This window comes from Marmota marmota, unplaced genomic scaffold (assembly GCF_001458135.2).
Source record: "Marmota marmota marmota unplaced genomic scaffold, marMar, whole genome shotgun sequence".
NCBI classification, from domain to species: Eukaryota; Metazoa; Chordata; class Mammalia; order Rodentia; family Sciuridae; genus Marmota; species Marmota marmota.
In genome coordinates, this window is record NW_026000005.1 from 46,867,514 (window position 1) to 46,889,832 (window position 22,319).

A 22,319-nucleotide genomic window follows, 5' to 3' on the forward strand; every position below is an offset into this window, starting at 1 on the left:
AAAATGTAATTTTGTTGTAGAGATGAATGCAAAAGTTATATTCCAAAGGAGAGTAAAGAGGATGTAATAGAGGAAATAGAGGTGGTGAGTCTAGACCACATTTTAAAACTTTCTCAGGGAGGGGAATGAGAGCAATGGAGTGGTAGCTGGTGGCTTAAAGTGGGCAGAAGGGGAGCAAAGCCAGGCTCTTAGTGTGTTTTTTTTTTTTTTTTGTGGGGGGTGTTCTAGGGATTGAATTCAAGGTCACTTAGCTGTTGAGCCACATCCCCAGCCTTATTTTGTACTTTATTTAGAGATGGGTCTGAGTTGCTTAGTGACTCGCTTTTGCTGAGGCTGGCTTTGAACTCTTGATCCTCCTGCCTCAGCCTCCCAAGCCACTGGGATTATAGGCGTGCGTCACCACACCCGGTGGTTGTACATTGCTGGAAGGGCAACTATGGAGAGAACAATAGGTGTGTTAGTAAAGTTTTAGAGTAGATAGGTTTACACAGAATTGAGGATTTTAGGTTGTAAATATGATACAGGAAGGAAAGAGAGGAAAGTTATGGAAAAGTTTTGTCAGGGATAAAAGTGAGTCTATTTGGAAGAAGTTGGGTTAATACATTTGAGAATGAAAGTTAAGAGTGAGGTTGCTACTTCTCCCCAAGGTTAGGGGATAGAAAATAGTGGCAATAAATCTTCTTTCAGACAATAAATAGAAAAGCGAGTTCCCTCTCACCTACTAAACTACTTGAAGGTATTTGAGAAGCAATAAGAGGATAAATATCTAGGAGAAAATAAAAGCTTAGGGAAATAAGACTAGTATTTGGAGCTGTTTCTCTCTAGTGGATATTTGCTGATTTTTGGAAGATCATTTGAAAAACTGAGCAGTGCATTTGATAACCTCTTGGGTTAGAAGGGAAGGGAGTAGAACTCAGGCTCTGCGTATGTGGGATATGTGTGGTTCTGGTGACTCTGATTTGGAATTAGGACACTGAAGGGCCACACCTTGAAGCAGGGCTGAATCTGATAGATTAGAACATTACAGTGACTGTAGCTCCACTTTAAATATGTTTATAATTTATTGTCTTTGTCTCAGGTGCTTTGCAGAAGCAAATGCAAATCCTATCTAGAAGATAACAACATTACATGAGGCCTCAAATTGTTACTTCAGAAATCATGCAAGTATATTCATCTCATAATTTTAAAAAATTCAGGCAAAACATGATCAAGTAGAAGCAACAGAAGATAGGAGATCTATAGGGGCTGTTGAAAATGGAGTTTTCAGACTTAAATATAGCTGTACTTGTTCAAAGAGATAAAAGACAAGGTTCAGCATTTTCAGAAGAGAACTTGAAAAAAAAAAGAAATGAACTGAAATAGGAAGTTAATGGATGGTTTAACAGAAGATGAGATAGAGCTGAAAGGAAAATTAGGGAATTGATAAGATTCAGAGAAAAAAGATGGAGAAGACTGAGGAGATTGAGGGACACAAATATATTGAGGAGATCAAAAGTGTGTAATCGAGTCCCGACAGGGATGAGGGATAATGGGTAGAAATAATATTTGAAAAGAGAATGACTGAAAAGTTTCCTAAACTGATGAAAATTATCAAGCAACACATTCAAGAAGCCTAGTACCACCATATGGGAGAAAAAGCAACTCATACTTGTATACTGTGGTAAGTCTTCAGAAAACCAAAGATAAAGAGAAAAATGTATAATGCTGCCAGGGGAGAGGAAACAGTGTACTTTGAGAGAATTAACAATTAGACTAATGACTGACATCTCATTAGAAACAGTGAAGGCTATAAGACAATGGAATGACAACTTCAAAGCACTGAGAGAAAATAATCCACAGTATAGAATTCTAAAACCTGAGAAAATGTCCTATGAGAATAAAAATGGCAGTTTTTCAGTTAAAGTAACCATTCTTTAAAAAGCTCAAAAGAGCCAGGTGCGGTGTTGCATGCCTGTAATCCCAGTGGCTTGGGTGGCTTGAGTCAGGAGGATTGAGAATTCAAAGCCAGGCTCAGCAAAAGTGAGATGCTAAGCAACTCAATGAGACCTGTCTCTAAATAAAATACAAAATAGGTTATTGTGAGTGGGGTAGTTTTCCTCATTTCCTTCTCAGAGGCTTTGTCACTGATATAAAGAAATGCCTTTGATTTATGGGTGTTGATTTTATATCCTGCTACTTTGTTGAATTCATTTACTAGTTATAGAAGTTTTCTGATGGAGCTTTTTGAGTCTTCTAGGTATAGAATCATATCATCAGCAAATAGTGCTAATTTAAGTTCTTCTTTTCCTATAGATATCCCTTTGATTTCTTTCATCTGTCTAATTGCTCTAGCCAGTGTTTCAAGAACTATGTTGAATAGAAGTGGTGAAAGAGGACAACCCTGTCTTGTTTGTTCCAGGTTTTAGAGGGAATGCCTTTACTTTTTCTCCGTTTAGAATGATGTTGGCCTGAGGCTTAGTGTAGACAGCCTTTACGATGTTGAGATATGTTCCTGTTATCCCTAGTTTTTCTAGTGTTTTGAACATAAAGGGGTGGTGTATTTTGTCAAATGTTTTTCTGCATCTATTGAGACGATCATGTGGTTCTGATCTTTAAGTCTATTGATGTGATGAATTACATTTATTAATTTCCGTATGTTGAACCAATCTTGCATCCCTAGGATGAATCCCACTTGATCATGGTGCACAATCTTTTTGATATGTTTTTGTATTCGATTTGCCAAAATTTTATTGAGAATTTTTGCATCTATGTTCATTAGAGATATTGGTCTGAAGTTTTCTTTCTTTGATGTATCTTTGCCTGATTTTGGGATCAGGGTGATATTGGCCTCATAGAATGAGTTTGGAATTACTGCCTCTTTTTCTATTTCCTGAAATAAATTGAAGAGTATTGGTATTAGTTCTCCTTTAAAGGTCTTGTAGCACTGGGTTCGATCCTCAGCACCATGTAAATATAAAATAAAGATATTGTATCCACCTAAAATTAAAAAATAAATATTCTTTTTAAAAAATAATATATTTATTTATTTATTAGGTGTAGATGGACACAGCACAATGCCTTTATTTTTATGTGGTGCTGAGGATCGAACCCAGGACCCGCCCATGCTAGGTGAGCGCTCTACCGCTGAGCCACAATTTTTTTTATATTCCCTGACCTGGAGACATCCATTCCCTCCCATCATATGTACATTTGTTCATACTAAAAAATATGGTACTGTATTATTATTTCAGTATGATTTTAAAAGTCTAATGTCCTCTAAAAAGGTGATATATATACACAATGGAGTTTTATTCAGTCATAAAGAAGAATGGAAATTATGTCATTTTTAGGAAAATAGATGGAATTTGAGAACATTATGTTAAATGAAATAAGCCAAACTCAGAAAGTTAGGGGTTATCTGTTTTTTTCTTATATGTGAAATCTTGAGGAAAGAAAGAGAAAAAAAAAAAAAAGGTGAGGTGGATTTCATGAACATGGAAGGGAGACTAGTAATTTAGAGAAAGGAGCCAGGGGAAGGGAAGAGGGACAAGAAAGGGGAAATGCTATGGAATAAAATTGACCAAATTATATTATTATATCATGTGCATATACAAATATATAACAATCTCACACACACTCACACACTCTCTATCTAACTATCTGTCTATATAAAATTATAAAGCACCAATAAAAATAAGAAAAAAGGACAGAAAATAATGGGAAGAAAGTCCCAACCACCAAACTAATGACCTTTTACCCCTCATTCTGCCTAGTACAGTGCTTTGCAAAAGAATTTGTTGAGTTAACAAGGGAGTGAGGCCTTCTGGATTAACACTTGGTCTGACCCCTTGCTGTGCCTGGAAGGCCATCTCTTTCACATTGTCCTTAAAGTTGGGTAACTTTATTTCTCAAATCATTTCATTATCACTAAGTGTCTGTTAATCTTTGTTGTTTCTTTTTTAGAGTTAGTATTAAGTTTAACTGAATGAAAAATTATATCGTTTTGGTGAAGGATGTGTGTAGGGACAATTTGAAGGAAGTGGTAGCTAGTCTTCAGAGTAACATCTTGATCTATTTCATGGGAAAATATGCTGCTTCCAGGATTTTGGAAGTTTGCAAATATAGACTTGATCTCTTTTCTAGCAGAGACTAGAAAGTAGAAGTGGTGGAGTGTTCATTATCTTAGTGGAAGGCCAGGGACCAGCCGTAAGGCTGCACCTTCCAGCCTGCTGACCCAGGTAGCTGTTCTTATATCCCTTAGATGTGGCTGCTTGAGCTTCTGATTAGACACCTGGTTTGAGGTGATGACAGATATGAATAGGGGAATAGACTTCTAATTATAATTATTGCCATTTTTGAGAGCTTGTGAACCATCTAGGGTTCCCTTCATAATTTTGGGTATCAAATTGTGGCAATGAATTAGGTTTTGTGGATGAATTCTAAGGAATTAACTTATTTAATAAATAAAATAAGTGTATTTAGAGATGATAAGCACCATAAGACAGTGATGGGTAAAGTGCTCTGAGATTGGAGAGCAGGGATCCCTTATGTCCAGTTAGCTTTGCTTAGGGATTCTTTATTGGAAGAGATATATTTCAACTAGGTTAAACTTAGTAAATGCCACATCTTGAGCCTTTTTATTACCTATCCCATTACAGTTTTTAGATTCTGAATCTTTTTATCATCTTTCAAACTACATTTTCTCCTATTTTTGTGCATTTCATAACCTGACTAGTACTGCAGAGTTCCTCATTTTCTACCTCATTTGCCCCATTTGTGGAGTTTTTTTTCTAATATTGTTTTTTTAGTTGTAGTTAGACACAATACCTTTATTTTGTTTATTTATTTTTATGTGGTGCTGAGGATCGAACCCAGTGCTTCACACGTGCTAAGCAAGTGCTCTACCACTGAGCCATTTGTGGAAATTTTTAATTGAAGTGTTCCAAAGGAGCAGACTTGTGTACTCAGCACAGATGGTGTGCTTGATGGACTGCTCAGGAAAATGTGCCACCAAGACCCAAGAGGACACCATATTGCCTTTGCCATCCAAGTATACCAGAGTACTAAATTTCTGGGTGGGCAAAGGAGGCTGCAGGTTGACTGGTGTCCACTCATTGATCTCTTTGATTTCAGCTGGTGACAACTGAGCTGCTTCAGACAGGAAGAACTTTAAGCTGAGCAGTAGTGGCTCCCCTGAATCTGGAGAGAAGAGGAGCCCCTGGAACCAGTAATGAGCCATCCTGACTACAGACTGAACCTCCGACCCCTGGGGACCCCCAGAGGTAGCACAAGGAAATGGAGTCTGCCCTGGCAACAGGAAACCTGAAATACGAGTGGAGCGGGTGTGGAGGTGGAGGGCAGCTCTTAGGATGAGGGGACTAATTCTTTTGGTGAACTATTAACTGTTCTCCCATGTTATTTATTCTAGAATTAGGTGTGGTTTCTTGTTGTCTTAATTCATTATTATGTTGTGCACAGCTGTTTAATTTCCTCCAGAAAAGTGATCATCTTTTAATAATTCCTATTTTTAAAAGTTTGTATCTATAAACAGCAAGGCATACTTAACCAATTATTCATATTTTGTTCCATGCATGTTGTGCTTATTTAAAGTTCCGGTCTCATCTGTATATGATTTTTTCATGTTTCCTTACCCATTTTCTCCTCTTTGTGACTGAATTCATCATCAAAGAATTTCATTCTCTTGTTGTTCTTTGTAAATAATAAGAATGATGATAATAATAAGCATAATATCTCCAGTTTTAAAAATACAGAAATGTTTGAGGAGAGAGCTGATTGCTGCCTCATGTTTCTAGGTGTGTCCTCTGTGGTTGGTCCCCATGGTTTTGGTGCTTCGCCAGGTGACAAAAAGTCAAAGAACAAGTCCACGCGAGGGAAGAAAAGGAGCATATTTGAGACCTACATGTCCAAGGAGGCGGTTTCAGAAGGCTTGAAGAGAGGAGCACTTATCCAGGTGCTTAAAACTACTGGCAGGCTATTCCCTAAATATGTGGAACCAAAGCAATCTGTTGTTCATTCAGCTATTTCCTGTTTGTGCTGCATGCTTTGAGATGAGCATATAATTGGTGCAGGGCTTACTGCTTCTTAGACCTGAAGTGCATTTAGAAGTGATAAGCACCACAAGACAATGATAGGCAAAATGCCCTGAGATTTGAGAGGAGGGAGCCCTTACTTCCAGTGTTGTTGCCTAGGGATGCTTTATTGGAAGGGATATGGGCAGGCCATGGGCAGCTGGGCCCTGTGCAGTTTGAGTAAGTGAAGAGAAGTTTTGAGTAAGTAAGAGAGCTTTCCAAGTGGAGGTACCAGTGTGAGACACTAAAGCAGACTGGGAAGTAGGGTTTGGATATGTCAAACATTGAATAGGTTGGTTTGCCTGAAGCACAAAGATGCTGAATGTCTGAGAAAAATGGATAAGATTGGGAAAAAAACAGTGAAAAATAATAAGACAATATTTGTTGATTGCTTTTGAGTTTATACAAAATGTGTTCACAAGCTAGCCCAGTGTTTTGGTGGAGTAGACATTATTAATTATTCCCTGTGAACCTGGAACAGTTAAGGTTAGGAGCATATTGCTTGGTTACTTTTGAAATGACTGTGGATGAGACTGTTTTTTTGTTCTTGGAGCTTGCAGCCCAGTACAGGGAAGCAGTCATGTGAATTGACGGTTGGAGGATAAAATGGCAGGTGCTGAGATAGAAGGGTGACCATGGTGTATGGGAAAGATATTGGGGGGAATAGGACTGGGGTTCTGGAGATGTCTGTTCTAGGAGGTGATGTCTTTGGTAGGTATTGAGGATGATAGTTTGGGCCTATTGGATGAGTGATGCAGGTGTGGGACAGAGATGTGGAGATGCAGTTGCATTAATGAAAACATGAACTTGAGGAACAACGTGTAGTAAGGCAGCTTAGGTCTCCTTGGGGGTGAAATATAAGGCAGGTGTCAGGTAACAAGGCTAGAGAAGAAGGGAGGGTTAGCTATTCTTTGAATTAAGATTGTTTTATAATTCTTGGATTAGTACAGAAATATGGCCACATGCTACATGGTTCACTTAAAAATACTGACCATATTCTATTTTCTCTCATTTTGAAAGCCCAGCTGCTGTATTTGTGTTTGCAGCTGAAGATACATCTAAATAATAGATACTATTACCGCCTCTCCTTTTTTATCACCTTTCCATAATGACCTGTGGTCAAGTGGTGGCAGGGTCATATCTTACTCCAAAGGTTAGCCCAGTGCCTGGCACTTGGCTGATGCTTAGTAAAAAATTAGGTTGAATATATATTTACTATCTGCCTAAAGGTCAAGATATTATCTTTTGAAGAAAAGTGAGAAGGAAACTCAGTTGTTATAATTTGAGAGATAAATAGCTTAGAATTTTGGTTGCAGAATTATACATATAGAGAGACAGGGTAAGAACAGTATTCTTCCATGGTATTTCTTTTTGCTGTCTTTTAACTTTTGCTTTTGAAGTGACTTTTCGCTGATCTTAAAACAAAAGTCTGATCAATATAACAACTCTCATTCCCAGGAGTTAGTAAATGATTCCTCCTGGCCTGTGACATCATGAGACTCTGCAGCCAGAGCCTCCCCCCACATGTGAGAACAGTTGTTCTTTGCAGATGGGGAGAGGAATGGGTTCCAGATATGAGGTCACCGTGTGAAATATATAACACTGTAAATAAGATTTTCATAGGCAGAGAAATAGAGTCCATCTGCTTTTGGATATAAACTTTCCGTGTGTAGGTCTGGCTGTGTAAAGTAAAAAACTAGGTAAGAAAGGATATTTTAATGCTGTTGGAGAAAATTAAGTGTATTAGATATACTTTGAAATATTTGTTAACTTTTGTATATCATGTCCTCCTTTTCTTTCTCCCAATCCAGAGAAAATAAACTTTCACTAAGAGATTTTATGGTTTTAAAATAGGAGTAAAATAATATATTTTCAATATCTTGACTAATAATTTGATATTTCATTGGTTTGCCCTATGTGGGGAAGAAGAGACCACAGTGACCAAAGAAATCTCTCTTCTGTGTTTGGAACTAATCAGCAATAACACATGATCATGTGCACGTAGTTTTGAAGGTTTTTTTTTTTTTTAATAGATTCACACATCAAAGAGCACATGTCATTTTGTTCTCCACAGGTGCAATATTGGGAGGTTGTTATGGGAAATGTTGGGAGAGATGAGAGTGATAGACAATCTAGAAGAGGCCTCAGTTTGGGGTGATGACCAAGGAGAAATAAGGAGGAAGATGGTAGAATTGGCTGTTTTAGATCCCAGAGGGTACTTTGGCTGAGGCACCATGTGAGGAGTTTCACCTGGAGTAATATTGGTATGAATTGTTATTTGGCCTCTGAAAAAAATCCTAGTCCAGGGGGCTGGGTCTGTAGCTCAGTGGTAGAGTGCTTGCCTAGCATGTGTGGAGGCACTGGGTTCGAGAGCGCTTGCCTAGCATGTGTGAGGCACTGGGTTCGATCCCCAGCACCACATAAAAATATATAAATAAAATAAAAGTAATAAAAAAAAAATCCTAGTCCAGGAAGACAGAGGACAGGATGGGCTAGTTTCTAGGACCCCTTGTTAAGCATGAATTCAGCTGGAAAATACTTTGGTGTAAATTAAGGATGAGAAGAATAAAGGTGACATTACAGTGGAATGCCCAGTCATTCAGAAGGGAGAGGTGGCACTCATAACATTAATACCGGGGCCAGTAGTGAATGTCAACTCTGCAGACATTAATTAGCACAAGAAATGTTTCTTGACAACCTAGTAAACACCACATGTATACCAGTGAGCAAGATAGGGGAGATAGGCAGAAAGAAACTAAAGTAATGCAAAAGAAATTACAGATTATGTTAATTGTTAAATGGGAAATAAGAAAGATGAGAGAGAATAATTGGGGGGAGCCACTTTATTTAGGGGGATAAAGAAGTCCTCTGTGAGAAGTGTTGCGATCTGAAGGGTGAGAAGGAGTCAGGCATTTTAAGCTTTAGGGAGAGGAATGTAGGCAGAAAGGTCAGCAAGTGGAAGTAGGGTTGGTGTTTTGAGGAACAAGAAGGAAGCCTGCTGGAACATAAGTGAACAGAGGGAATTACAACATGGGAATAGTTGGAGAGTTCGACAGCAGCCAAGTCATGGAGGGTCTGAGGAGTTGGATTTTATTCAAAGGACAATGCAAAGTCATTGAAGGGTATTAAGCAGGAAGAACATGATCTGTTTCATGTCTTAAAAATGTTTCTCTGGCTATAGACTAGGGTGGAAGCTGGGAAACCACTTAGGAAGCCATCGAAGCAAGATCATATGGATACTTGAACAAGGGTGGTGGTAGTGAGGAGGGAGAGAAATAAGGAGATGGGGAGTGATTGCTGACATGACCTTCTGACCGATGAGATGTGGAAAGTGAGGCAAAGGGTGGAAGCCAGGATGGCTCAAGAATGATGTGGTCATTAACCAAGACAAGGAAGATTGAGGGTTAGTATGTGTGCTGACCTGTGGGGAGCAGGAGGGCAGATGGGTGAGTGAAGAGGCCCTGGTGGCAAGCACATGGGCCCTGCAGTAGTTGAGTGCTGGGATTCTGTAGCCAGCTTGCCCAGGCTTAAGTGTAGTACGACAGTGGCAGTTGACTCACCCTCTCAGTGCCTCAGTTTTCTCATTCACAAAAAAGAATATAATAGTCTATACCTCTTGGTTGTTGTAAGGGTTAAATAGTTCACAGAAATAAAGCTGTCAAAACATTATGTGGCCTGGAGGACACCTATGGAAGTGATGGTACTTGAGATTGCTTTTATTATTGTCAGAAGAGCATCTGTTACTCAGCTCAGGTGGTTGCTATCATGTGGAGGTAGCTGTCCACAGCTGCTGCTGGATCTTATAGTTTTTCAAGATAATCTGAACTACATATTTTTTATGTGTGACATTCCTCAAGATGTTCTCAAACATTGTATAAGTCAGATAAAGCATGTTTGTGAGTGCCAAGTTAGACAAATGAACCCAGTTGTGTGGTATTTTTCTATAATGCCATTCAGTTCCTTGGGTAGGCAGGGATAAGGAAGACAGTTGGAGTCAGTTGGGGGAGGGCTTTACTGGTTGAGTGTAAGAGGAAGAGGGGACCCAAAACTTAGGGTTTGTGAGGGTAAAGAATAATGGCAGGCCATGTCAATTAGGTAGCCAAGAAAGGGAAGATAGTTAATGAAAAGGTGGTCAGACTATGGCTTGGAGGTCTTGGTGAAACTGAAGGATTGTGAAGTGGGGTTTCTACAGTAATTGAGCTGGAAGGACAGAAGAGTGTGATCAGAAAATGTGATGTTTGGCTTGTGTTTGAAAGTAGTGTAATTAGTGGTGATGACAGAATATAGGTGGTGGATGTGGGAGAAAGTAGCTGGGGTGTGGCTGGGATGGATGGAGAAGGTACCTAGAGTGACTGACTAGGTTGCCTAGTCATTGTTATGGATGTAAAGTCCCCAAAATGTGGGGATGAAAGGAAAGGCAGTGAGCTACCAGTCAACACACTAGTGAATTGGAGCTGTGGCTGGAAAGCTTGAAGATGGTAGCACCAAAGAAATGTAGCAGGAGCTAATGATATGAACTTCAAAGGACCTGGGGTTTTTTCAAAGTGAATTGAAGGAAAAAATAATTTTTAAGACATACGGGGAAGCAAAGAAAAGACAGTCTTCCCCTGATTCCTGAGAGCACTCAAGGGAAGTAATGACATCAAGGGACAACTAGGTTTCCAGTCAGGAACTGCAGGAGCATTCAGAGCAGAGATGAAAGATGCAGGATCCTTATTGGTCAAATTCCAGGGCTAGAGGAGAGTTTAGGAGGCAGATGAGAGATGGGGGACTGGATGGGGTTAGGGATAGTTGGGAAAACAGGAGAATGACAGTATTACACTTCTCTCTTAAACAGCATGTGCTGGATATGTTTTGCAGCTGACAAATCTTTTCTCTGGGGGTGTTACTTTTAGAAATACATGACAGTAGAGTGTATTTTGACATATTATACATACATGGAGTATAAATTACTCTAATTAGGATCCCATTCTTGTGGCTGTACATGATGTGGAGTTTCACTGGTGGCGTATATATATATGAACATAGGAAAGTTATGTCCAGTTCATTCTACTGTCTTTCCTATTCCCATCCACTTTCTCTTCCTTTCATTCTGACAGATCATTCGTGACAAACTGTGCTGCTAGCTTCTCTGCAGGCTGTAGGAACCACCCTGGTCTGCTGTGGGACCCTGTTGGAGCTTTCTCTTTATTATTATTATCGGAACTCTCAGAGGTTCTGTTTCTGAGGTACAGTTCTTAAGAGTTGTGCTCCAATCAAATTTACAAATTTTACTTTAGTGGGAAATTTTTTTGGAACACAACTTCTATCCTTCCCTGTATGTTTATACATATGAAAGTCTGGGACAGAGAATTTTGAGTAAAATCTTTAAGGTCTCTTTAATGTCTTTTCCTTTTAATAGAGCTGAGATGCAGCCTTGAGCAACATGTCTCTTCCCTCTGAGCCCAGCCTTGGCCTCTCTGAGTGCTCTGTAATTAAAGGCACATTTAAAGCAGGGGGCGTTCTCACTTCTTTATTTCTTCATGTGCAAACCATTCACTGAACTGGAATGGGTGATAAAAGAATAGGAATTAAAAACAACAACAACAACAACAACATGCTCAGGCTAGAAAAAAGTGCCTGGAGTCAGAAAATGTAATTTCAGTGAATTGACTTTGATTTGTTTGGTGGCTCCTTCCTTGCTGAGCCTGTGAGCTCTGTGAGGGTGGAGACTGTCTGTGACTCTTCACTGTATTTGTATCACTCAACCGGACACCTATCATACTAGTTATCAGGAATTATTGAGTAGATGAATATTTAGGATAAATGTAAGTTTTATTTTTCCTCTTCCCCAGGAGGAAACAGCTGTCCTAGAAGTGAATTGCTTTAGCATCGTTAAGGGAGGCCTCGGGGAGCTTTGCCAGTCATATTTCCCTGCCCTTCTCTCTCACCGGAAGTGAATTTGTAGCATGATGGGGAAGAGTAAATGTTAGCTCTCTAACCCACTTTTACTAACACAGTGCCTTCTACTATCCTTCTCTTCTGATTTACTTGCAGATTTTGCTCATCCTTCAGGGATCAGATTAGATCCCATTCCTGGAGGCTTTTCTTGTCCTCCAGCTGAAAGTAAACTGAATCCTCACTTTGACATTTTGTACATTTTTCTTTACAACAAGGATCAAGATTAGTTATCACCCTCATCCCTGTTATTATCTGACTCAGGGTCTTGACCCCAGTCCTTGATAAATAATTAGGGGCCGAAGGATCATTTGTAGTAGTCTATTTGATATGACATTGCATATTGTGGCATGGACATTTGTAATTTAAACGTGGTATACCAGTGAAAGAACATAATTATTTTCTGCTTAATTTTATGTCCTTACTTATTTTGTTAATTATGTTTCTTTGAGTCATTCACTTTAGTGGGAAATTTTGTTTAAAACACTTTCTCAAGTTATCCATTGAATCTGGCTGTTAGGAAAATAACTGCTTCCATCCGTGTGCTCCAGTGGCCTGCAAATGCAGCTGGAACTTGGGGAGCCTTACAGCTTCCTGCAAAGGCCTAAAACACTGAACTGCTATTAAGGATTGGCCCCACCTGCACCCCTGTGCATAAATATAAGCAGATCCTGATTTGGTGCTGGAATAACATGAAGTAGAAGGCTGACTGGGTGGCCTGGTTTCTTGGAGCCAGCATTCCCTTTTGCATTAAGAGCTGGTTATGGACCATTTTGAATTATTGACTCATTCAGCTCTACAGAGGGGCCTCAGAAAACCATATGCATCCAGTTCTTTGAGGCTAAGTATCCAGGATGAAATCAACTTGTATCACTTTGAAAATTGTTTCAGAAACAAGCAATTGTATAGAGTTCCTAGAGTGGGGAGAATAAAAAAACTATTATGTAATGAGGTATGAACCCAGATAACCTCATTCTTTTTTTTTTTTGATAACCTCATTCTTAAGGTCAAGGTGTAAGTTCGAAGACTAGCACATATGGTGGCATCTAAATCCCAACAATTGCCACCTTCCCACTCTTTGCTGCGCTCTGCTGATTTCCTCACCTTTGCCTGTTCTCAGCAAGTGTCAGTCTTTGAGTTTTCAGTTTTCCATGGGTTCTGGTGTTGTGCATGTCAACATAAATCATGTTTTATGTATTTAATGAATGGGTCTCATATATCTAACTTGTTTTCTAGAACAAATTGTTCAACTTTTTATTGGAGAATAACATATAGAAAAATAAAAATATACATGTAGTTAGATTTTCACAGATTTTATTTTCATTTTTAAAGGGTGTACTGAGAATCAATCCAAAGAAGTTTCATGAAGCCTTCATTCCTTCCCCGGTAAGTTCAATAACTTTATAATAAGCTTGGTGTCACACTTAATTTTTTAGATGTGCTCTCAAACTGAAATTATATATTCTAACTAAAAAGCAGAGTAGTAAAATGAAATTGAGGATGGGGAAAGATTTGTTTCAAATGTAAATAAGCAAAATTTGCCTTTGGTTCACCATCCCTTCTGCCAGTCTTGAAATCACAGGCCAAATGAGAGGGATGGCGTTTGTTAGGAGGCTGCAGAGAGCAGCTGGCCCCAGGCAGACTACCCACCAGTTCGTGTAATTGGATGCCCTTGGTTTACAGCTTAAAAGGATTTATGGTTTTTTTCCACTGATTTAAGTTAATCTTTCCTAAACAAATATGCTCTCTACTTTCGATCTACTGCATGATCTAATCGGAACATTTGTCCAAAAATAATGTGTAACACTTTTTTTTGGTTAGGGTTTCTCACTTTACTTCTATGCAGGTGATAGCACTTGGTAACAAGGCTCTTTACTGTTGGTGCTTTAAATCCTTTCTTATATTCATGATTCATTTTTAGAGGTTCTGTTTAGTTAAAGCAAGTTCATACTGACATATCATTAGCTGTAGGTTTCTGGAGAAGGCTTGATCGTGCAAAGCTGGGAGGGCAGTGTTCTTGAATTCCTGGCCTAACTTTTCCAGGGTGCCATATAAGCAGGATAGCTCTAGATTTTTCACAAAGAAATCAGAGGGATCAACTTCAGCTATAGACAAGGAAATGAAATACATATATTTCAGTTATGTATTTTATTATGTTAAATAACAAATCATTATGTTAAATAACAAATTTAGTGAGATTATAAGTCCAGTCATATCTTTCAGAAGTGATACTGTTATTCTTTTTGTTATAATAATCTTAAGACCTGATCTCAAATTCTGTTTAGACCCTTTTCCCTGGCCCTTTGGAAGCCAAGGATTTGCATTTGCATTCAAGTTCAAGTCTTACCCATTTGACTCAGTAAAAAGCATCACTGAATTGTCACATTATTCTGAATTGTATTCTGTTCTCTTCTGTGACAGAACATAGTATATATACTGACCATGGCACTTGAGTCATAGAATTGAGGGTTAGCAGGAGCAGTTCCATTATACAGTGGAAGTGCAGCTTACATGGTTATTACATTCCAGATGTTGCTCATAAGATAAAGATCACATAATGGAATCATAAAAATTACCCACAATTATTTCTTAGGGAGCTGCCTAAAAAATAATGCTGAAGATGGATAAGCTCTCTCTCAATAAGTTCTGCATAACTTGTGTTCTCTATGCATTCGAATGATTTTTTTCATTGGCATACTGATTGGAGGAACTTGATTGCATTAGGAGCCCATATGAGTGAAAACATGGATTTTTTTAACATGAGAATCACATTCAGTGCTGCAGTAAGGAGTTCAATCTGAGAGGCACCTGTGAACTGAGCAGATTTCAAATCTCATCTGTGCACGCTGAGGTTTGCACTCATGGGTTGGAGTGATAAGGGGAGCTATAGCATTTTGAAAAGTTTACTGCTAGTTTTCTCTCCTCCCTGAGTACAAAGTCTTGAGTTTCCCTAAGTTAGATCTGTAAGGTTTCTACTTATCAGGTGTGAGGCTTAAGACAAAAGTATAAGAGGAGGCATGTATAACTTATATCAAATATTGGAAAGTTACAAATCAAACTAACAAACACTTAAGTAAAATATATTCCATGACTTAGTGTATTCCTTGCCAATTTTACCTCAGTGGACCTGTGTTTTGTTCAATTTAAGATTTTCGGATTTCTTGGAGCTCTTTGCTGAAATGCACAGGAGGTCCACCTCTGGCCTGCCCCCTCTTCCTTTTTCAAGCCTGACTCCCTGTCTTCTCATGATTCCTTTGCAGTCCTTGAAGGTTCTTGCATGCATGTATGTGGGTATCTTAACCCATGTGCCTAAGCTCTACCTGTACCCCTTAGAAATACCTGCCCTTTAGCCACCACTAAGTACAGGGGCTGTCGCCAGTGGGCTTGGGCTTGATTACTCTGGGGGAGCATACTCCTTATTTGTAAAATGAAGAGGTGGATTAAATATTATGTATTCATTACAACTTTAAAATATCAAGAGTTTTGGAAAGAAAAAAAAAAAGTAGAGATTTGATTAAATTATTTAGGTTAATTCTTACTCCAAATGGTTATGAATTTATACAATGTCAAGTAAATAGTTTTGCTGTGCCAAAGTATCTACTTAGTAGTTTAAGAACAGTGAATTGATTATCAAATACTATTTTGTTCTGAGGGAACTTGACTTAGTTCATTGTAATTTCCACTGATAGAAAATCAGTTTTCATTTTCTTTTGACAAATCCAAAACACATGGGATGAGTCACTTATGTGTCCCTGCTAGTCTTTTGGGGGTTCTCAATAAAAGTAAAATATAGAGTATGAATAAAGTCATGTGATTTTTCAAGCAAATCAAGATAAAAGTGTATTATTGAGATGTCTTTTATTCTGTTTGGGGAGAGGATAAAGGGGGAAAATGAATCAGATGGAAAAGCCTGCCTTTAAAAAAAATATTTTTTTTAACCACAGTTTCTATTCTGAATTATATTGGTCCAAGAAACTCAGAAATTTTTTATGGGTCTTGTTATGGGAGGCACCCTTTATGCAGCTGTGGAGTTTATTTCTGGTCCACAGGGAGCTAGCTCTTGCATCAACGGAGGATGCTTTGGCTATCATGGCATACTTAGATTGTCCTTCTTCATACTCTCTCCTGAGTGTTTAGATTACCCCAGATCCCATTATATTTCCTCTGTGGATGCTTAGCATCCATTTAAAAAAAAATTTTTTTTTTCTGATGGATAGGACAAGTCTTCTGGCATCAAAATACAGAGCTGAACTTTTTGGCCTTAAAAGTTAGTTAAGAGAGATTATTCAAACATTAATATTGAATAGCTCCCAAGTTTAGTATCTTTATAATAAGAGATTTGGCAATAGATACAAGCTTCTGAATGAATTAAGGCAGAGCCAAGTAGTGTGGAATAGTTGGAGGTTTGTGTGTTATCTGGGGTTTAACCCAGCCCTTCTTTCCTTGGTTTCTTGGGATAGGAAGATGACACTACCATCATCCTAGCATTTATATCTCTGAGCTGCCAAGGGGTGGTTATAAGCTGCTTATGAAAGGGGCATTTCATGCATATGTTTTGACACATGAGAATAGGTTAGGGTGACCTCCAAGTAGCTTTCTTCATTCCAGGGAGGACGACAGGATCATGTCACTCTGTAAATTGCAGAAGGCAGCAGGATGGTGATGGGCGACACTTGAGTTGTTCACTCTCTATTTCCTAGTGTCTCTTTATTTCCGGCGAAGCTCATCATGAGGTCAGCTGTAATAATTCCTTGTCTCTTAACATGGTAGCTGTTGCTCAAGGAATAGGGTGGGGTCAGGTTTGGTAGATCGGAAGCCACAGCTGCCAACCTCTAGCTAGATTGGAAATTGAACAGAAAATCTATTTTAAGAGATATCTGATGGTTTATAATTGGAAACTATAAAAATGCTGAGCAACTAAACCTCCCCCTCCTTTTGCATGGTGATTTTGAAATGTCACTTTTAGCTATCTACAAAGTTTATAGTAGTCACCTTCTGCCCTTTAAGTGTTGACTCTTATCTGTATCCAGTGTCTCATAGAAAAATTTGAGTGGTGACTTTCTAGACCCATTTATTGTCACCTTCTATAAGAAAAATCAGCATTTGACTTCTTATCCTCCGAAAAGACACAGCTAGTATGAGTTTCTTGAAGAATGAAAGATACTAAATTCCCCTTATATATGTGTATGGCTATGAACTAGTGTTTCTATTAAGTTAGTGGAAAGATTATGGAGTCTAACATTCTTCAAAATCCTTTTAGCTCCAAGCCCTGGTGAGATGACTGTGCCTTTATTTCTGTCTTCAACCTAGGATGGTGATCGAGACATTTTTATCGATGGAGTTGTTGCTCGTAATAGAGCTTTGAATGGGGATCTGGTGGTTGTGAAACTGCTTCCGGAGGAGCAGTGGAAGGTGAGTTAAATTTTCTTTTTTTAGAGATATTTTTCTTAGGGCCTTTTGCATTGCATGGAACACCAGTGCAGCATCAAAAACCAGGGGAGTCACAGACCTCTCAGTCTCCAAGCCTCTGAAAGATACTATAGAGTGTTCAGGACTTAATAGGCAGCTGCTGGGCAGAAATCTAATAGTTTGAATTTTCTTGTTGCTCACTCTCCAGTCAGTCTTCCCTGTCACATTGGTTTCCAGTCAGTCTTCCCTGTCACAAAGCCTTGCATTGGTTTCTGGTATTTTTTTTTTTTTTGGTTAGAAGAAAAGCTTGCAGGATCCAGTCAAACTTAAAACATGTTATTTCCCTACACCTATGTTGCAAGATCTGGAAAGACAAAACCATGGAGATGGTATATTGTAATTGGAATATACCAATTACATGCTTCCTGTACTGGAAAATCTGGGCAATACATGTCATATCTGTTAGGCCCAGTTTGGTGATTTGGCATCCCTGGCAGATAAAGATTGTCTTTATGCATTTTTATATAATAGGAATTTAGTGACAGAAGAAAACATTTTTAATATGAGAATGTTTTGGGTTTCAGTCTCCCATTAGTGTATGTCATTTCAAAAGTAAGAGTGATTTTAGTTTTGACTGTTGGTTTAAATAACTGTAAGAGCCAGACATTGGAAAGAATCAGTTTTTTTTTTTTTTTTTCAAATTGTCATGTGGAACTGGTGACTTATATGTATATATAAGTCCGAATTTATCTTCATGTCATTTGTTTAATTTTGGCTTAATTCATTGGTATTTAGGAATTTGGATTCTTTTCAGGAAGGGGAGATATACTGTAGTGATGAGAAGTGTGGGCTTTTAGGTAAGGCTACCTAGGTCTGCATCTCATCTCTGTCATTTCTCTATATAACCGCTGATGAATTATGCAACCTCTCTGTCTTAAATGCTGCATTTATAAAATGGGAATAATTATAGTACCTACTCCATAAATTTCTCATGAGGATTAATTGAGGCTACATATAAAAAACAAAGGAGTCCTTAAAAAAAATCTTAGAATGGCAGGAACTCAAGAAATATTAGATCTTATTATAAGCTTTTCCAGAAAAGATGTAATATGTACCACAAGAGTACCACCTTATAATAGAGCTTTATTGAGTCATAAATTAACTGCTTTTTTTTTAACCCAGTGGAGCTAATTGATTATAGCTGTGTGCCAGGTATTTCTAGGGTGTAGGAATTTTACTAATGATCAGGTTAGATATAGTTCTTGCTCTCCTAGAGTTTACAGTTTAGTGGAGAGCGCAGGTAGGGAGAGATATACTAGTCACACATATGAATTTAATTATAATTTTAATTAGTGTGAAGTTACAAGCAGGGTTTTATATGGGAGTGAATTTTCCTAATCTAGTTGAGGTCCACCTCCCACTCCCAGTTGTTGCTTAGTATGGGAATAGTCCCCTTCCTTGATTCCTTGAAAGTGCAACTAAAGGTTGGCTCCAGGTCCTGGGAAACATAGGTTGATTTGGTCACTACTTGTTTTCTGAAAAGCATCAACCTTGCTAATGTTGTCTAGGTCCACTAAAGAGGAGCATATTAGGGCCTGGTTAAACCAAAGGATGCAGTCCTAGAGGTAATTTAGTGAATAAAGAAGTAACATGATAATGAAGAAGTGCCTAAGAAATAACAAGAGAAATAGTGGCTTCATTTGACATAAGGAATGACAGTGGTAGACTAGGAAGGGAGTACTTAGTAGGTTGGGTGGGTGTCTTAGTCTGTTTTCCTTTGCTGTAACTGAATACCACAGTTAGGTAATTTTATAAAGAAAAGACATTTATTTTTTTACAGTTCTGGAGGCTGGGAAATCTGTGGTTGAGGGACTGTTTCTGGTGAAAGACTTTTTGCTGGTGGGGACTCTGTAGAGTCCCAAGTGGCTCATGGTGAGACTGAACAAATTTACTTACTTGGGTTAATCTTTTGGTAAAGCTACTAATGCAGTCAGGTGGTCTCATCTTCATTACTTTATCTGATTGCCTCCTGAGGACATCACCTGCAAATACCATTAACAGATAACTTTGTAATTATGTTTCAATATGAATTTTGGAGGGGACAGACACTCAGGCCATAGCAGTTTGTCTAGAGCAGGCCAGAGTATGAAATGAAGTGTCAGTTGGTGAGACAGCAGGAAGGGAGAGCGTATGGTAGACTATAAGTTGAGTTTTTCAGAAGTGGATGATGTAGCTAAAACAGTAAGGCCAAGTTGCTGGGCATCTTTCCTGCTCTTGGCCCGGCGCAGGAGATGTCTGAAATAAATCAACATGAGTAAATAAGTCTGTTGCATTATTTCCCTGTTCCTTACCTACCTTGTTGATAAGATCAGCAAGTGTAGCCTTTTCTGATATTGTCAGGAGTGCTCTCAGTTTGAGCAGGAAGCCTAAGGAGATGGGATAGGTAGCTGACCAAAGTTTGGGACCAGGTTGGGTGTAAGGTGATTGTTGTTGTTTAGATCTGGAAGAACAAGTTTGGTACTTGGCTATTCTTGGTGCTGTTGCTTCCTGGATAAGAATTTGTACCTCCTTTACGATTCAATACAACAAAGTTATATTTTTTTCTAGATGTATAATTTTATGACTTCCCAGGTCTTGGATCTAGTTATGCAGTAAAGAGTTTGTAAAAATAGGTAGCATTTCCATAGTCAGTACATTCAGCTTGTTGTTTTTCTGTTTTGCAGTTAATATCTAAAGGTGGAAGAAATTAAAGTCCAGATGAGGGCTTTAAGCCAAAAGAGTAGACTGTAGTGGGGACAGTCATATATTGGGATGGCCAATTAGGAAGCCTGAACTGGGAAACCCGACAGTTAAGATGGAGAGAAGGAGGGATATATTTTGAAAGTAGAGCCATTAGGAATTGAGGATGGATTTGAGGCAGAGGGTAAATGAAAGAGTGAAATCAGAGACAACTGCTAAGTTTCAAGTTTAAGTTTAAAATGGGTGAAATGATGTGATTAATTGAAATGGAATACAGTGAGAAAAAACATGTTGTGGTGTAAAAATTATTAGTTTTACCTGGCCATAGTAAGTTTGCTTTTTGTTTTTAGATGTGTTATTGAGAAAATATAGAAGCCTAGATTATTTGACTTACTTGTGAATTCTACTAAACATTCAAAGAAGAACTAATCTTGCTTTTACACACACACTTAGAAAAATGTGAGAGAAGGAAGCATTTCCCAACTCATTTGATGACATGAGCATTGATGTAATACCAAAACCAGGAAAAGACATTATAAGAAAGGAAAGCTGTAGACCAGTGTTTCTTCCCATAAACACTATTGCAAAAATACTCAACAAGATATTAGCAAATAGAATCTAGCAAGCATAATACAACGTGTGCAACTGGGGCTTATCCAGGAATGCAAGGTTGTCTTAATATTTGAAAAGCAATCATTATAATTCATCATCTTAACAGACTAAATTTGATACCATACTCAGTCAAATATTCAGTAATTCAGAAAATGCATTTGATGAAATTCTATAGCCATTCATGATAAAAACTCACATCAAGTAGGAATAGAAAGTAAGTTCCTCTGGGGCTGGGGATGTGGCTCAAGCGGTAGCGTGCTCACCTGGCATGCATGTGGCCCGGGTTCGATCCTCAGCACCACATACAAACAAGGATATTGTGTTTGCTGAAAACTAAAAAATAAATATTAAAAATTCTCTCTCTTAAAAAAAAAAAAAAGAAAAAGAAAGTAAGTTCCTCAACCTGATGGAGAACACGTAAGAGATATTTAGAACAAACATCTCTCTTAAAGGTTAAAGAGCTCATTCCTCTGAAATTGAAGTAAGAATGTCCTTTCTCATCTGTTTTATTCAGCATTGCACTGGAGATCCTAGCCAGTACAAAAGGGCAATAGAAAAAAACAAACATATTGCTTGGGAAAAAGAAAGTAAAGAGGTTTTAATTCTCAGACCATAGGATTTGCTATGTAGAAACAAAAAGGAAAAGACATCAATTAACGTGACTTCATCAAAATCATAAATTTTTGCTCTTCAATAGACACAAAAATTAAGACAGGCCACAGATTGAAGAGAAAATGTCCTTTATTTAATGACATTTATCTAGAATATAAAGAAATCTTCTAACTCAACAATAACTCAGTTACCAAAAGCATTAAAATATTTCAACAACTTCTTCACTAAAGAAGATATATGTTGGCAAATAAACATTTGAAGACATTCAGCATAGTCATTAAAGAAATACAAATTAAAAGCATATGATACTGCTATATGTGGTGGCACACACTTATAATCCCCAGTTACTCAGGAGCCTGAGGCATTACAAATTCAAGACCAGTCTGGGTAACTTAAACCCTGTCTCAAAATAAAATGAAAAAGTCTGGGGATGTAGCTCAGTGGGTTTAATTCCTAGGTTCTGCAAAAAGCAAACCACAACAATAATCACCGCCCCCCGCCCAACCAAAAACACCAAAACAAAAAAACCACCACTGCTGCCAACAAAACCATAAGACACCACTATAGACCATTAGAATAGCTAGATTTAAAAAGACTGACCATACCCAATGTTGGCAAGGATATTGAGCTTCTGGAACTCACATACACTGCTGGTAGGAAAAATGGTATAGTCACTTTGGAAAATAGTTTGGCATCAGTCTTCTCTAAATTTGGTATATCCCATTAAAAGGGAATACAGCTTAGCAGTAAAAAGTAAATGATAGGGAATGATATTGACCAAATGATGTCATTATATTGTTAATAACAAATCCCATCATTATGTATAATTATAATGCATCAATAAAAAAGTGGAAAGAATCCCTCCCAACAGATGAACAAAACCTAACACAGGAATGTAAGAAATATGAAAAAACAAGGTAATACGACTCCTCCTAAAAATTC

General features: G+C 38.2%; 1 protein-coding gene across 11 annotated transcripts in view; it reads left to right on the plus strand.

Annotated features, from left to right (window-relative positions):
* Dis3l2 (DIS3 like 3'-5' exoribonuclease 2) overlaps positions 1 to 22,319 on the plus strand; it is a 336,218-nt gene that overhangs the window by 39,267 nt on the left and 274,632 nt on the right. For 5 of the 11 annotated variants that reach the window (XR_007349541.1, XM_015481548.2, XM_048808738.1 and 2 more), the window contains 5 exons: positions 1,079 to 1,164; positions 5,113 to 5,261; positions 5,793 to 5,950; positions 13,338 to 13,391; positions 17,316 to 17,417. Coding sequence is in view for 10 of the 11 variants with exons in the window: in XM_015481548.2 (XP_015337034.1) it covers positions 5,210 to 5,261; positions 5,793 to 5,950; positions 13,338 to 13,391; positions 17,316 to 17,417 (366 nt within the window). In the remaining variant the exon portion in view is untranslated. Of the gene's footprint in view, positions 1 to 1,078; positions 1,165 to 3,084; positions 3,109 to 5,112; positions 5,262 to 5,792; positions 5,951 to 13,337; positions 13,392 to 17,315; positions 17,418 to 22,319 lie in introns of those variants that run through there. The other 6 variants (XM_015481549.2, XM_048808736.1, XM_015481552.2 and 3 more) reach the window with 3 other exon arrangements.